General features: G+C 50.0%; 1 protein-coding gene across 1 annotated transcript; it reads left to right on the top strand.

The window, feature by feature from the left end:
* Window positions 1-8218: 8218 nt before the first annotated feature.
* On the top strand, window positions 8219-11457 carry LOC122694952 (elongin BC and polycomb repressive complex 2 associated protein). Its single transcript, XM_043904361.1, has one exon. The coding sequence runs from the start codon at window positions 8676-8678 to the stop codon at window positions 9813-9815; it is 1140 nt and encodes a 379-aa protein (XP_043760296.1). The 5' UTR covers window positions 8219-8675; the 3' UTR covers window positions 9816-11457.
* The last annotated feature ends 1793 nt before the right edge of the window (window positions 11458-13250 follow it).

The raw sequence follows: 13250 nt of genomic DNA, 5'->3' as shown, positions 1-13250 counted from the left end.
TGGGAAGCCATCAGCGGGTTTTGAGCAGGGGGGTAGCACAATCCAGCTGGGTGGCTATGTACAGGATACGGCAGGGTGTGGGGGTGCTGCCAGGGTATGCCAGAATGGAGGTGGGGGTAAGCAGACCTGGGGTGTAGTGATCACCTGACGCCAGGGTGCCAGGCTGACACCCGGGTTTCTGACTGTGGAAGGGGGTGGAGGGAGGAGCCGTACATTGAAACAGGTGTGCCGGAAAGCGGAACATGTGGCAGATGGTTCGGGACAGGTTGGGTCTATGGAGCTTTTGAAATGCCAGAGGTGGAGGCCAAGCGGGCATGGCGTTTCTTGGTCAGTGCAGAAAGGCTGGATGGTACCTGCGCAGCGGACACAGAGAGAGAAGAGGGAAGTACTGGACAAGCTTTAAGGATCCCTGATGTTTGCTTGGGCCAAGGAGGGGAGAGGGAGCCTGGGCTGAAGACTGAGTGAGAGGGAGCAGCTAGTGAGGCAGGAAGACGCCAGGCAAGTGCCCAGAGGTGAGGGACTAGAAAATTCCTGGAAAGAGGAAGTGGCCAATCATGTGGGAGGTCAAGACGGGAGGGCTGAGGAGAGCCTGCCAGTTTTGATGAGATGGAGGCCACTGGAACCTCAGCAAGAGCTATTTTGGTGGCTGGTGGGAATGGAAGCAGATGGAAGCAGGTTGCGAAGGAAGTGGGAAGTGCAAAAAGGAAGACAGTGTGTAGACAGCTCTTGGGGGAAGTTTGACTGTGAGGGGGTGGAGAGATGGATGGGGTAGGGACTGTGGGGTCAAGGGGGAGATTTAGCTCCCTAATGGGAGAGACATGCTGATGGAGTTGGTAAGAAAAATAATACGGGGTGCCTCTCAGAGGGCATTTGGCACTGGACCAATGCCAGCCCTCCTTCAACTTAGCAGGAGGGACCATGTTGATGGCTGGTACTTGGCAGCACTCGGGCAGGCACTTGCTTGCCTCTGGTCCTTGCCCTCACTGCTTCCTCAGCTGGGATTCTCCCATGCCTCCTTTGAGTACTTTTGTTCATTCTTTAAGAGCCTAAGTGGAAGATTACTATCTTCTGTAAAAAGACTTCCCTCTTTTACCATCACCCTGCCTCTATCAGTCCAAGGACCATGGTTGTCCTTTGATTACTATTTCCCAGATTAGCCTAGAATGTCCATCTCTCCTTCCAGACCCTGTCTTTATTGCCTCTGTGTTCCTAGGATCTAGTACGGGGTTTGCTACAAGGGAGGTCCTCAAGGAATGTGGAGGTGAATAGATAAATGAACTAAGTACAGACATGCAGAGGAAGTCTAACAGGGGGAGGGCAAGCCCAGAGTAATGAGGTGGAGGGGGAAGGATGTGGAGCAGGGATGGAAAAGGGAAGAAACAGGAGAGGGGACAAGGCTAAGCTACTGCCAAGAGCCCTTGCATTTATCACTAAATATATGGGTTTCTCTTTTAATCCTCACAATAGCCCCAGAAGGAATGTTGTCTGGGGCATGTTACCTGACTCCTCCTAGTTAACTAGAATATATCCTCAAGGTGGAGTGGAGTCTGTCTTGCTCACGACTGTGCCTCCAACATAGGCACATAGATAAGGTGTCAGATGAAACATAGGATATCCAGTTAAACTGGAATTACAGAGAAATAGCGCTTGCTTCAGTAGCACATATACTAAAATTGAATTACAGAGAAATAATTTTGTTAATATGTGTTTTGTATTTTTGTGTGTGTGCTAAACTTGGCAATCCTGTACATAGTAGATGCTAGTAGATGCTTAATAAATATTGCTGAATAAACATTGCTTGATTAAATGACACCATGGGAATGCAATCAGTAAATTCCAGATGGTGGGAAATCTAGATGGCAGTAGGATATCTTCACTGAATGGGTAAGTTTCAGGGAGAATATAAAAAGAGAGAAAGGAGGAATTTATAGATTAAAAGAGAATTAAGAGACATATCAACCACGTGAAACCCTTCCTTGGATCCTAGTTCAAATAAACTAAATAAATTGTAGAGAAAAATATTTCAAGATATTAATAATTAGAAATTTAAACACTGGCTATTTGATGAAGTTAAAGGATGACTTAATTCTTTTTAGGTTTGATAATAGCATTGGGGTTTTTATTTTCAAGAGTCCTCATCTTGTAATAATATGTACTGAAATATTTTGGGATGAAATCATATGATATCTGGAATTTGCATCAAGATAATATAGAATTATATTCTCTATCTTACTTGTGGTGCTTATGGGTATATTCATTTGTGAAAAGTATTCATTCAAACTATACACCTAAAATGTGCATTTTATTATATGTAAACTGTAGCTCAGTGAAGAAGGAAATGGATGAGGATAAGGATGAAACAAGACTGACCATCAGTTGATTAGTTTTGAAGTTGAGTGTTGAGTACATGGAGGTTCACTGTATTCCTCTGTAACTTTTGTATGGGTTTGAAAGTTTCCATAATAAGTCATTTTTTAAATTGCATAAAGGAAGAGGCTACTTTGGGCTTCCCTTGTGGCTCAGTGGTAAAGAATCTGCCTGCAATGCTGGAGCCTCAGGAGATGGGGGTTCAATCCCTAGGTCAGGAAGATCCCCTGAGGGATGGCAACCCACTCCGGTATTCTTTCCTGGAGAATCCCATAGACAGAGGAGCCTGGCAGGCTACAGTCTATAGCGTTGCAAAGAGTTGGACTCAGCTGAAGCAAATTAGCACACATGCATTTCTATTTTATATACAAGGAACTAAAGCAGAAGCTGAGACTTCCCTGGTGGTCCAGTGGCTAAGACGCCACACTTTTAGTGCAGGGGGCTCAGGTTTGACCCCTGGTCAGGGAACTAGTTCCCACGTGCCACAACTAAGACCTGGTGCAGACAAATAAATAAATAAATAAAATACAAACAGAGGCTAAGTAACTTTCCCCCAATCACACCACTGGTAAAATGAGGAGTCTGGAATATGAAGAGACCCATTTGACTGCAGAACTTTAGCTATTAACCTCAGCAAGTTTCCAGAGCGAAGTGTAGATGTTGTCTAAGGGATGGTACAACCCTCTTAATTGGCACAGTCTGACTTAGGGAATTCTAGAAGCAAGATGGACAACAATGGCGGTGGCTGTTAAGTAATGGGATGAGAAACGGCTTCCCCCTTACATTCATCACCTTGAGGCAGATGAACCGTTATCAGCATCCACTTGGGACAAAGCTGACTCTGACATTAGTCAGCTGCATGAACTCGGCCAAGTCACTTAGAACCTCTGTCCCTCATTAATAGACATTTTGACAATTTCTTTAAAAGTTAAACATAAATTTACCCTAGGATGTTGCAAGCCCACTCTTTATTATCTACTCAAGAGACATGAAAACATGTCTGCACAAAGACGTGTACACCAGAGCCTTCCATACTCCCAATGCAGGGGGCCTGGGTTTGATCGCTGGTCAAGCAACTAGATCACATGCCACAACAGAGAGTCGGCATGCCGCAGCTAAGATCTGGCGCAGACAAATAAGTAATAAATATTTTTTAAAAAGACTTGTAAAAAAAAAAAAAAGACTTGTATGCCAAAATTCATAAAATTACTTATAATAATAAAAAGTAGAAACAAGCCAAATGTGTTTGGATCAACGAAATGGGGTATATCCATACTTCAGCAATAAAAAGGATACTTCAGCAATAAATAGGAACAGACTACTAAGACATGCTACAACACTGATAAACCTCAAAATGGTATCTTTTTGTAAAAGAAGTCAGATGCAAAAGACCACTTAGGACCACATTTCTCTGAAATGTCCAGAAAATGCATATCTATAGAGACAGAAAGTAGTTCCCTGGGGTGGGAACAGGGAGGTACTGCAAGAGGGGATGAGGGATCTCTTAGGAAATGTAAATTTTTTTATAAGGGAAAAGAAAAAAATATAAAATCATAGTGAGACATTAACATTTTTCTGAGAAAATTTTATCAAGTGCAGAAAAAAAGAATAGGAGCATCTTGAATGATATCATTAATAATTTAAATATAATAGATTTATATTTGTATTAATTTGTATTAATCATATTTAAAACCTTGCATCTCATACATTGTTATTAGATTTCCATAGGACATTTAGAAAAGCTGGAAAAAGATAAATATTACTAAATTTCAAAAAAGTAGAATTCTTTCTTTTTTGTGATTCAGTTATACATATTCACATATATTATTTTTGAAATTAGGGAATGTAAAACTGAATTGTTGTTATGGTTGTATAACTGTAAATTTACTGAAAATCATTGACTTAGACATTTAAAGTGGGTTCCGGATAGTATGTAAATTTTTTAAAATTAAAACTATCTACCTTATGTGTACGATCTCACACCAATCAGAATGGCCATCATTAAAAAGTCTACAAGTAACAAAAGCTGGAAAGGGTGTGGAGCAAAGGGAACCCTCTTACACTACTGGTGAGAATGTAAATTGGTACAGTCACTATGGAAAAAAGTAGGGAGATTCCTTAAAAACTAAAAATAGCATTGCCATATGGTTCAGCAATCCCATTCCTGGGCATATATCCAGAGAAAACTATAATTTGGAAAGATACTTGCACTCCAGTGTTCATAGCAGCACTATTTACAATAGCCAGAACATGGAAGCAACTTAAAAGTCCATCAGCAGATGAATGGATAAAGAAAGATGTGGTATATATACACAATGGAATACTACTCAGCCATAAAAAAGAACGAAATAATGCCATTTGCAGCAACATGGATGGACCTAGAAATCATCAAAGTGAAGCATGTCAGAAAGAGAAAGACAAATACCATATGATATCACGTATATGTGGAATCTAAAATATGTCACAAATGAACTTATTTACAAAACAGAAACAGATTTTAGACATAGAAAACAAACTTGTGGTTACCAAAGGGGAAAGGAGGTGGGGAGGGATGAATTAGGAGTATGGGATTAGCAGATACAAACTACTATATGAGAAGTAGATAAACAACAAGGTCCTACAGTATAGCACAGGGAACTATATTCAATATCCTATAACAAACCATCATGAAAAAGAGTCTGTACATGTATGTATAACTGAATCACTTTGCTATACACTAGAAACTAACACAACATTGTACATCAACTATTATTCAATGAAAAAAAGTTGTTCAGTCGATAAGTCATGTCCGACTCTTTCCGACCCTATAAACTGCAGCACGCCAGGCTTCCCTGTCCTTCACTATCTCCCGGAGTTTGCTCAAACTCATGTCCATTGAGTCCGTGATGCCATCCAACCATCTCATCCTCTGTTGCATCCATCTCCTCCTGCCCTCAATCTTTCCCAGCATCAGGGTCTTTTCCAATGAGTCAACTCTTCACATCAGGTGGCCAAAGTATTGTAACTACAGTACCTCATAGAATTATTACCGGGATTAACATAAAGTTCATAAAATTAACATAAAATTCTTAGGACAGAGATTGGAATGACATCAGTACTATAGAAATTACTATTCCCCACTGTACTTTCCTCTGGTGAAAGTGGACAGGTCCCTCGCTCCCAAATCCTTGAACACAGGCCTTTGGATGAGACTCAGATGAGCCACAGAAAGGGAAGCCTGGCATCCAGGTCTTGAGGGGCCCTTCCTATCCCTTATTCCTAAGGAGTCAAATGGGGTCCTGTATCCAGCCTCTGGGAAGGAGGACAGGTTTCTGAAGAAACCGGTCTTCTCACCCAGGCTGGGGACGGGGTCGAGTGTCCTCTACCGTAGGCAACAGGAATTGCAACAGCTGGGTCAGCCCACACATCATTTCCACCCTCCTGATAAGGTTTGTGAGGAAGTTACTGTTGTGTCTTTTCACTGATAGGGACACGTTGAGACAGAGTGCCCAGGTAACCCGCCCAGGGTCACACAGCTGGCACCCCTGGGCCAAGCCTTCTGACAATGGAGGTTCCACGACTCCAGGTTCTTTTAGCTGGAGAGTTACTCACTACCTCTGCTGTTTCACTGCTGGGCTGTATTCTGGGGTGTCTGATTCAAGGAAGGGGAAGAAGGGAAAGTGGAGGTGGAGGGAATTCCCCCTCCAGGGATGGCCTCAATGATCCCTAATAAAGTAATGATCCCAAATAAAGCTCCTAAATGCAGATTTGTGGGACTGGTGACTTTCAGAGTGGGAGAAAGGAGCCCACTGATCTATTGCGATATAAGATTTATTCATTTATTTATACTAAAATTTTTGTGTGTGTTCTCTCCTGTCAACACTGTACTAGGCACGATGATGCAAATATAAGTGAGGCTCTAGGCCATAAAAAGAGTTTCTCAGAGGTGGGAAACTCAAGCCCACTGGTGGGACCCAAGCCCACTCCCCTGGCATCTTAGCTTCAGAGTATAGAATAGGGTCAGATTGAAGCACATGCCCCCTCATCCATAAACAAAAGAAATCTGGTATTGCAGTCTCCAGGGTAAAAGTTTTCAGCACTGTCCACCAAAAGAGATAACTGTGAAGATCATCATCCTTCCAGAACTTTCCTCCAAACCTGGCAGGATCCCAGGATCCTCCCTCATGGCAACTTCCCTGCAGACTTCTGCAGAAGATGCTAAGCGGTGAGTGCTTTGAGCAAGTGAACATCACGGCTCCTTGTTCCTCAAATACTAGCCTTACCTTGGGGTCTTCACTTCCAGCTTCTGCAAAAGGGTTGTAAGGGAGGCAGAGCTTCCTGATCCCTTTCTGCCCAAATGTTACAGGATGACATGTCAGGGAAACAGTACTTCTGTTGTCATCACCAGAAGGACCAGGATACAAGCTGCCTTATTTGTTTCCTTACAGAAACCCTCTTACCCCTGCCGGGGAATAAGATATTTCTTTCTCTGACCACCCTTCAGTTCAGTTCAGTTCAGTCACTCAGTCGTGTACGACTCTTTGCGACCCCATGAACCGCAGCACGCCAGGCCTCCCTATCCATCACCAACTGCAGGAGTCTACCCAAACCCATGTCCATTGAGTCGGTGATGCCATCCAACCATCTCATCCTCTGTCATCCCCTTCTCCACCCCTACACAAACATACCCTTATTCCATGTCATTGTATCAGTCTCTCTGTATTTCTGGGGATGGGTAGCAGTCCAATGACCCTATTTTTATCAAGAGAGGAATATTTCAGGGATTCTTTCATTCACTTACAAATATTTATTGAGCACCTATTAAGTCTGGGCACTGTTCAAAGCACTGAGGTTGCAGAAGTGATCAAGACAAACTTCTCATCAGCTCACTTCCAGACTAATGGGAGAGACAGACAATAAAGAGAAATACATTCATAGATTTTCATATAATAGTGAGCTCTACGGAAACTAAACAAGGGTAGGAGGATGGGAATGTGCTGCGGGTACATGGTCCTCCCTTATCAGGGTTTTTAATGGAATTCACTTTTTCTTTGCTTTACTCTCCCTAGGGGAGATAAGAGTGAGGGTCTATGTATCTCCTCCTCTGGTCTCCTAAACCCATTTTGGCAGTTCAAGCCTCACAAAGCATAATCTTGGGATTTGAGGGGGTACGGCAGAGCCAGCCCCTCAGAATGTGCTCAAGGGGCCGGCCACAAGTTAAGTGAGAAATGGAAACAGGTACTGAGAAAGTCTATTTATCGTTTTTCATGGGTGTAATGATACTCCTCCTTTCCAAATTTAATTCTTCCTTTTTTCATCTTGCACACACACTCATTGAATTCCTAACTATTCATTCAACGTTTTTTGAGCCCACTTTGTACCAGGCACTGTTCTGGGCGACCGAAACAGAGAGGTAGGGAACATTCTCGGCCCGCAGGAGTCCTTGCTGTGCAAAGCCGCTAAACAACCTCTTTTCATCTTTTCTTTCAACTTCGCTTTGAGATTCACCTCTGTTTGACTCACGCAGCCCCAAGGGGGTAGATGTGAACGTTCCCATTTTACGGATGCGAAAACCATGACTGATGAGGGAAAAAATGACGGGCTTTGCGGCCACTAAACACTGGGACGCCACTGCGCCACGTGCAGCGGCGCATTTAGCCCGTCGGTATCCCACCCGCGCACGCACCCTCCTTTCCTCCCTCCCAGCCGCCGCAGCGCCGGGTCCACGTGTGTGTGTCTGTGTGCGGAATGGGGATGGGGGCGGTGCCGCGGGAGGGGTGGGGTCCCGGCTAACGTCACAAGCAGTGCCGCCCAATCAGCGGCGGGCTCGCGGCCCCGGCGCTGGTATTGGGGCAGCGAGGGGGCAGTTCTCTATAACGCGGTCTCCGGGAGCCAGCGGGGAAGAAAGAAGCCGAGCGGGCGGAAGGCGCCCTCCCCGCCGCCTGGGCCCCGGCACCGGGTGCCGGGCCCGGGGTCCTTCCCGCCTCCTGCGGCCGCCGGCCGCTTTGTTTCCCCAGCCTCTGCGCTCCGGGCAACTCAAGAGGGGCTCCCGCCGAGGCTGCACAGGGCTCGCGGCGGCAGGAAGGGCGGCCGACCGCGCCGGGACTCACGGGGACCCAGGAGTCCGGCCGCCGAGAGGGCCGCGTGACGAGATCGAAGAGGGACCCGGAGCTCCGTGGCCCACGGGTGCGGGCCGGGGGCGCTCGCGAGCAGAGACCTCCCCGTCGAGGGGGGGCGATGTTCCCCTCGCCCGTGGGCTCTTCGGGCACTCAGGGCATCCCGCCGCTGGGACCAGGGCCCCCTCAGTGGACACCCTCCCGGAAAGTTCCATGGAGACTCTGTGCCCCGCTCCCCGCCTCGCAGTGCCGGGGTCCCCGCGAGGGTCACCCTGCTCCCCCACACCCCGGAAGCCGCGTCGGGGGACCCAGGAGTTCTCTCCTCTGTGCCTGCGTGCCCTTGCCTTCTGCGCCCTTGCCAAACCCCGGGCGTCCTCTCTGGGCCTGGGGCCTGGGGAGCTGGCGCCGCGGGCTCCGGTGCTGCTGGGCCCTTGCGCCCCGCTGTGCACGGGCGGCAGGGCCCCGGATGGCCTGAAGCACCTCGCGGGACAGGCCGGGCGGTCCAGCGATCCCAACTCCCCGGCCCGCCAGGATGCCGACGCCGCAGTGTGCCGGGGCCGCGGCGAGGAGGAAGAGGGCGGAGGCAGTTTCCCGCACTTCAGCGCTCGCTTCGGCGTACCTCCCGGCCACTGCCCGGCGCCCCGGCGCCCTCGGGAATCTCCGACCAGCTCCGTCTCGGCTCCGCCTAGGCCAGCCCTGGCTCTCGACTCTCAGCCTGGCCCCGCCGCTAGCCCGCATCAGGAGCCAGGTTCTTGGTCTCCGCCGCCACCTGCGGGCCTCTCCTCTGAGCCCATGGGGCCTGGGGCCGCGCCGGAACCGCCCCCGCCGAACCAGACGGCCGCAGTCGATGGAAACCCTCCGAAGGTCGCCCCCGAGGCACCGGCCTCCAGCCCCTCGACGGCCAGCGAAGCTCCGGCCGCGCCCGGCGATCTCCGCCAGGAACATTTCAATCGTCTGATCCGCCGCTCGAAACTGTGGTGTTACGCGAAGGGTTTCGCCCTCGACACTCCGAGTTTGCGCCGGGGGCCCGAGCGGCCCCCAGCCAAAGGGCCCGCCCGAGGAGCCGCCAAGAAACGCCGGCGGCCGGCGCCCCCCCAACGCAGCGCGCAGCCCCGCCGACCTACCCCGACGCTCCCCACCACGAGCACCTTCAGTCTCCTCGACTGCTTCCCCTGCCCCCCGGCCCTGGTGGTGGGGGAGGACGGAGACTTAGGGCCGGCATCCTCGCTTCGCCTCCAGGGAGACGCTAAGCCCCCGCCTGCCCACCCGCTGTGGAGGTGGCAGATAGGGGGTCCCGCTGTCCCTGAGCCCCCCGGCCTCAAATTCTGGGGAATCAACTTGGAGCAGCCCTGAGCGTGAGACCTCTTCTGCCAAGGGGGGAAGAGTGGGGGCCACAGCCAGACTGCGGGCTCGAGAATAGAACGTCATTTCTCACCTTGCCTGTCCTCTTTAGGTTTTATGGGCTGTGGTCAGAAGGACCTCAAATGACAGTGATCTTCAAGCACCTAACTGGTTGCAGTGACACCCCCTCCCCCTCATCCTTTGGAGAAGAACCAAGGACTGGAGTCGGGAGAAGGCTTAACCGAAAAAGGCTTAAAGACGTAGATTCCAATCCCTCCCCTCTTCCATCTCGGATCTCTGGGGGCAGGGCCTTCACCCCAGGGGGAGTCGAGGAGGCTACAACTCAAAGAGGAGGAAAAAAAATAGAGGGAGAGAGACCTTGGTGATGGACAAACCGGTTGTTTCTGTGGGCGAGCCTGGGGATGGGGTGGGGGCTGTGGTGGGGGTGGGGAGGTGATTGGCAGCTCCCTGGGGGCATCCTCTACCCCCCACCAACCAGGCCTTTAACCCTTCACTCCCCTCAGGCCTTCCCTAGCCTCCAAGCACCACTGTAGCCTTCATGGGGACCGAAGCAGCTTAGGTAAGGGTAAGATCACCCTCTCCCGGTTCTTTTCCTAGGGTCCCCCAAGTCAAGTGACCCCTAGTTACTGAGGTCTTCATTCTCAGCCACCAGTCTTTCCCCTTTGTCCAGTTTGGGAGTTTCCGTCAGTATTCCATTTGCTTTCAGGTTATAAGATCTGATGGGTAAAAGAGGACACCCCCACAACCCCCACCCCACCCCCCACCCACCCCCACCCCTGCCATGAGTCTGCCACCTCCTCTAGTTTAATCCTGGTATTAGGAGGGGCAAGGCTGAGGAAACTCCTGCCCTTCAGAAGTACAAACTGCCAGGGGAAGGAGCCAGAGACCATCCCAGGGAAAGTAATGGAAGGTGGAAGAAATCAATAAAATCAGACCAAACAAGTTGCCCTTCCTTCCAGGTCCTCTCCACCGTTTAAGGATGGAGGGCGTGGAGGTAGAGGGCACGCCTAGGGCCATTCTTTGGACACCCAAACTCAGCCTCCTTCAAGGCTAGAAACAAGACAAGCTGCTCTTTGTGGAGGGGGTAGATGAAAGGGCTCTTGGCCTAACCACAAGGTCCAGTGGGGTGTTTGCAGGGACTCAGTTTGAGTCTGGATGGGAACTGGGTTGAGAAACCTTTAGCATTCTCCCCCCACCCAACTTCAGGCATTTCGGGAGTTGTCAGGGACCTGATGGATCCGAAAGAGGCAGGGCCGGGGATTAGTTTTGAGGTCAGAAGTTCTGTTTTCCTGGGGGAGGGGAGCGAGTCAGAGGGGAGTGGACTTACTTTCTCCACCCAGGTGAGGTCTGGGGAGTTTAGCTCTTAGGGAAATTCCAAGTTTAGGTTTGAGGGGAACCTGGGGGTTGCCGATCTGTCCAGTAGTGAGGGACCCGGTGACCCTTCTGTCCACACTAGTGAATATTGTTTTTTTCCCCTTTTCCCCCAAGAAGGGAGGAGGGAGGAACAATTCCCATATATGATACTGGGGAAGGACTTGTCTCCTTTTCTGTGAAAATGCTTTGTAAAAAGTTGTTAATGTTTGCATAGAGCAGATTCTTGGGGAAAAAAAAAAAACTGTTTTGGACCACAAAAGTTTTGTTTGTTTTAAAAGCTGTCTCTTTTAATTTTTCTTTTGCTGGGGGTGGGAGTGGGGGTGGGGTGGGTGGGTGTGGGTTGGGCAGTGCTCTTTCTCCTCAACATCTGGCCTTTATGAACCCTGCTGACCTCCCCTCCCCCTCCAGCTGTGTTGTGGGGAGGAGGGAGGAGGGTGGGGGAGTGCCTTCCATGCCTGTGCTTCAGGGGTATCCATCTTATCTTGCCCCCCAAGAATGGGGAAGACCGAGGAAGAAGGCAGATGTGAGGGGTGGGGAGAGAGTCGCTGTGAAGTGGGGGTGGGGGGGGCACGCACAAGGTTTGCAAGGAGAGATTGAGAAAGGCAGACTCCAGTTTTTAAAGAGCTCCTTGCTTTTCGTTGGGTCAGTTTGGGCCCTTTCGAGCAGCCTGGGTGGGATGCGTGAGCTCTGGGTGAAGGAGAGGAGCATTGGGTCATGAAATACTCTTTGGGGACATTTCCTTCTTCTCTGAGGAGTGGGCGAGGATGCTGTTCCTTTGGTTTTCCTCCTCCTCCAAGTCAAAATATTAATCTTCACCCTGGAAAAGGGCTGGGCAGTGAGTTAAAAAACACAACTTTGTCCAGACCTGGAACTCCTCTCCTTGCAGAATGGAGACTCTCAGAAGCACCCCTAGAATCTTTCTAGACAGTTTAGAGAGTAGGGCTTTTCCTTGGCTGCTGCAACAAACTGCCAAAACCTTGGGGGGCTTGAGACAACAGAATTGTATTCTCTCACAGTTTTGGAGGCCACAAGTCCAAAATCAAGGCGACTGCAGGCTGTGCTCCCCTCGGAGGCTCTAGGGGAGAACCCTTGGCCTCCTCCCGCTTTGGGTGGCTCCAGCCTCCAGGCATTCCTTGGCTTGTGGCTGCCTTCCTCCAATCTCCGCTTCCGTCTTCACACGGCCTTCCCCCTTCCCCTCTTCTGTTTCTTGTAAGAACACTTGTCGTTGGATTTAGGGCCCGCCTGGATAATCCAGATGATCTCTTCTTGACAACCTTAATTTAATTACCTCTGCACGGACCCTTTCTCCAAATAAGGTCACACTCACAGATTCTGGGGGCAGTGGGGTTCCGTCGGGGACTTAACTTTTCCAGTGCCACCATTCAGCCCACTACCAAAATTTAAGTCCCAGGATGGAGAAACTTGCTCAGACTTCCCGGGTAAAGGAAGCGTGTGCTGGGTTGGTGTGGGGCACAGCCCCGCTAGAGCTGGGGCCACGAGCCTCCCTGAACTGGAGCAGCCTGAGGAAAGGTAGAACTGGAGCCCTTGCTTTCCTCGGGTTGAACCAAGGATGCTGGGACTCTCCCTTCTCCTAACAGAGGCGGGGTGGGCGGAATCTCCCCAGGAAGGCCCCAGGGAAGCCTTCCCCCCTTCCCTGACTTCCTCCACTCTCACTGCCTGTCTCTGTCTCCAGCCCCTGCTCCCTCCCCTCTTTCCGTCCCTCCCCTGCCCCAGCTCTACCGCCAGCCACCCTTGTTTTTGCCTGGATGTGGAGGTTGAAGGGTCTTGACTTCTGCCTGGGTCTCTAAGTTCCCTTCCTGGGTTATCTCAGGTCCTTTAGTCCTAGAGGGTCTCTACCTCTCAACAGCTCTGGGACCCGGTGTCTGCCCCTGGGCCACCAGCATGACACTGAGAGGGGGTGCTTCTTTCAATTTTCTTTCCAAGGCACCTTGCCTGCCTTTAATACAGCTCTGCTCATCATCACCTCCCTCCTCCTGAGAGCCTCCCGCTGCCCCACACTCTCTGCCTCTTGCCTCTTAAATCTTTGCGGCT

This window comes from Cervus elaphus, chromosome 5 (assembly GCF_910594005.1).
Source record: "Cervus elaphus chromosome 5, mCerEla1.1, whole genome shotgun sequence".
Classification (NCBI taxonomy): Eukaryota; Metazoa; Chordata; class Mammalia; order Artiodactyla; family Cervidae; genus Cervus; species Cervus elaphus.
This window is presented reverse-complemented; position numbering and strand designations above follow the sequence as displayed.

Excerpts from the sequence above, each read along its gene's own strand:
- LOC122694952 (XM_043904361.1), top strand. The coding sequence starts at position 8,676 with ATGGAGACTCTGTGCCCCGCTCCCCGCCTCGCAGTGCCGGGGTCCCCG.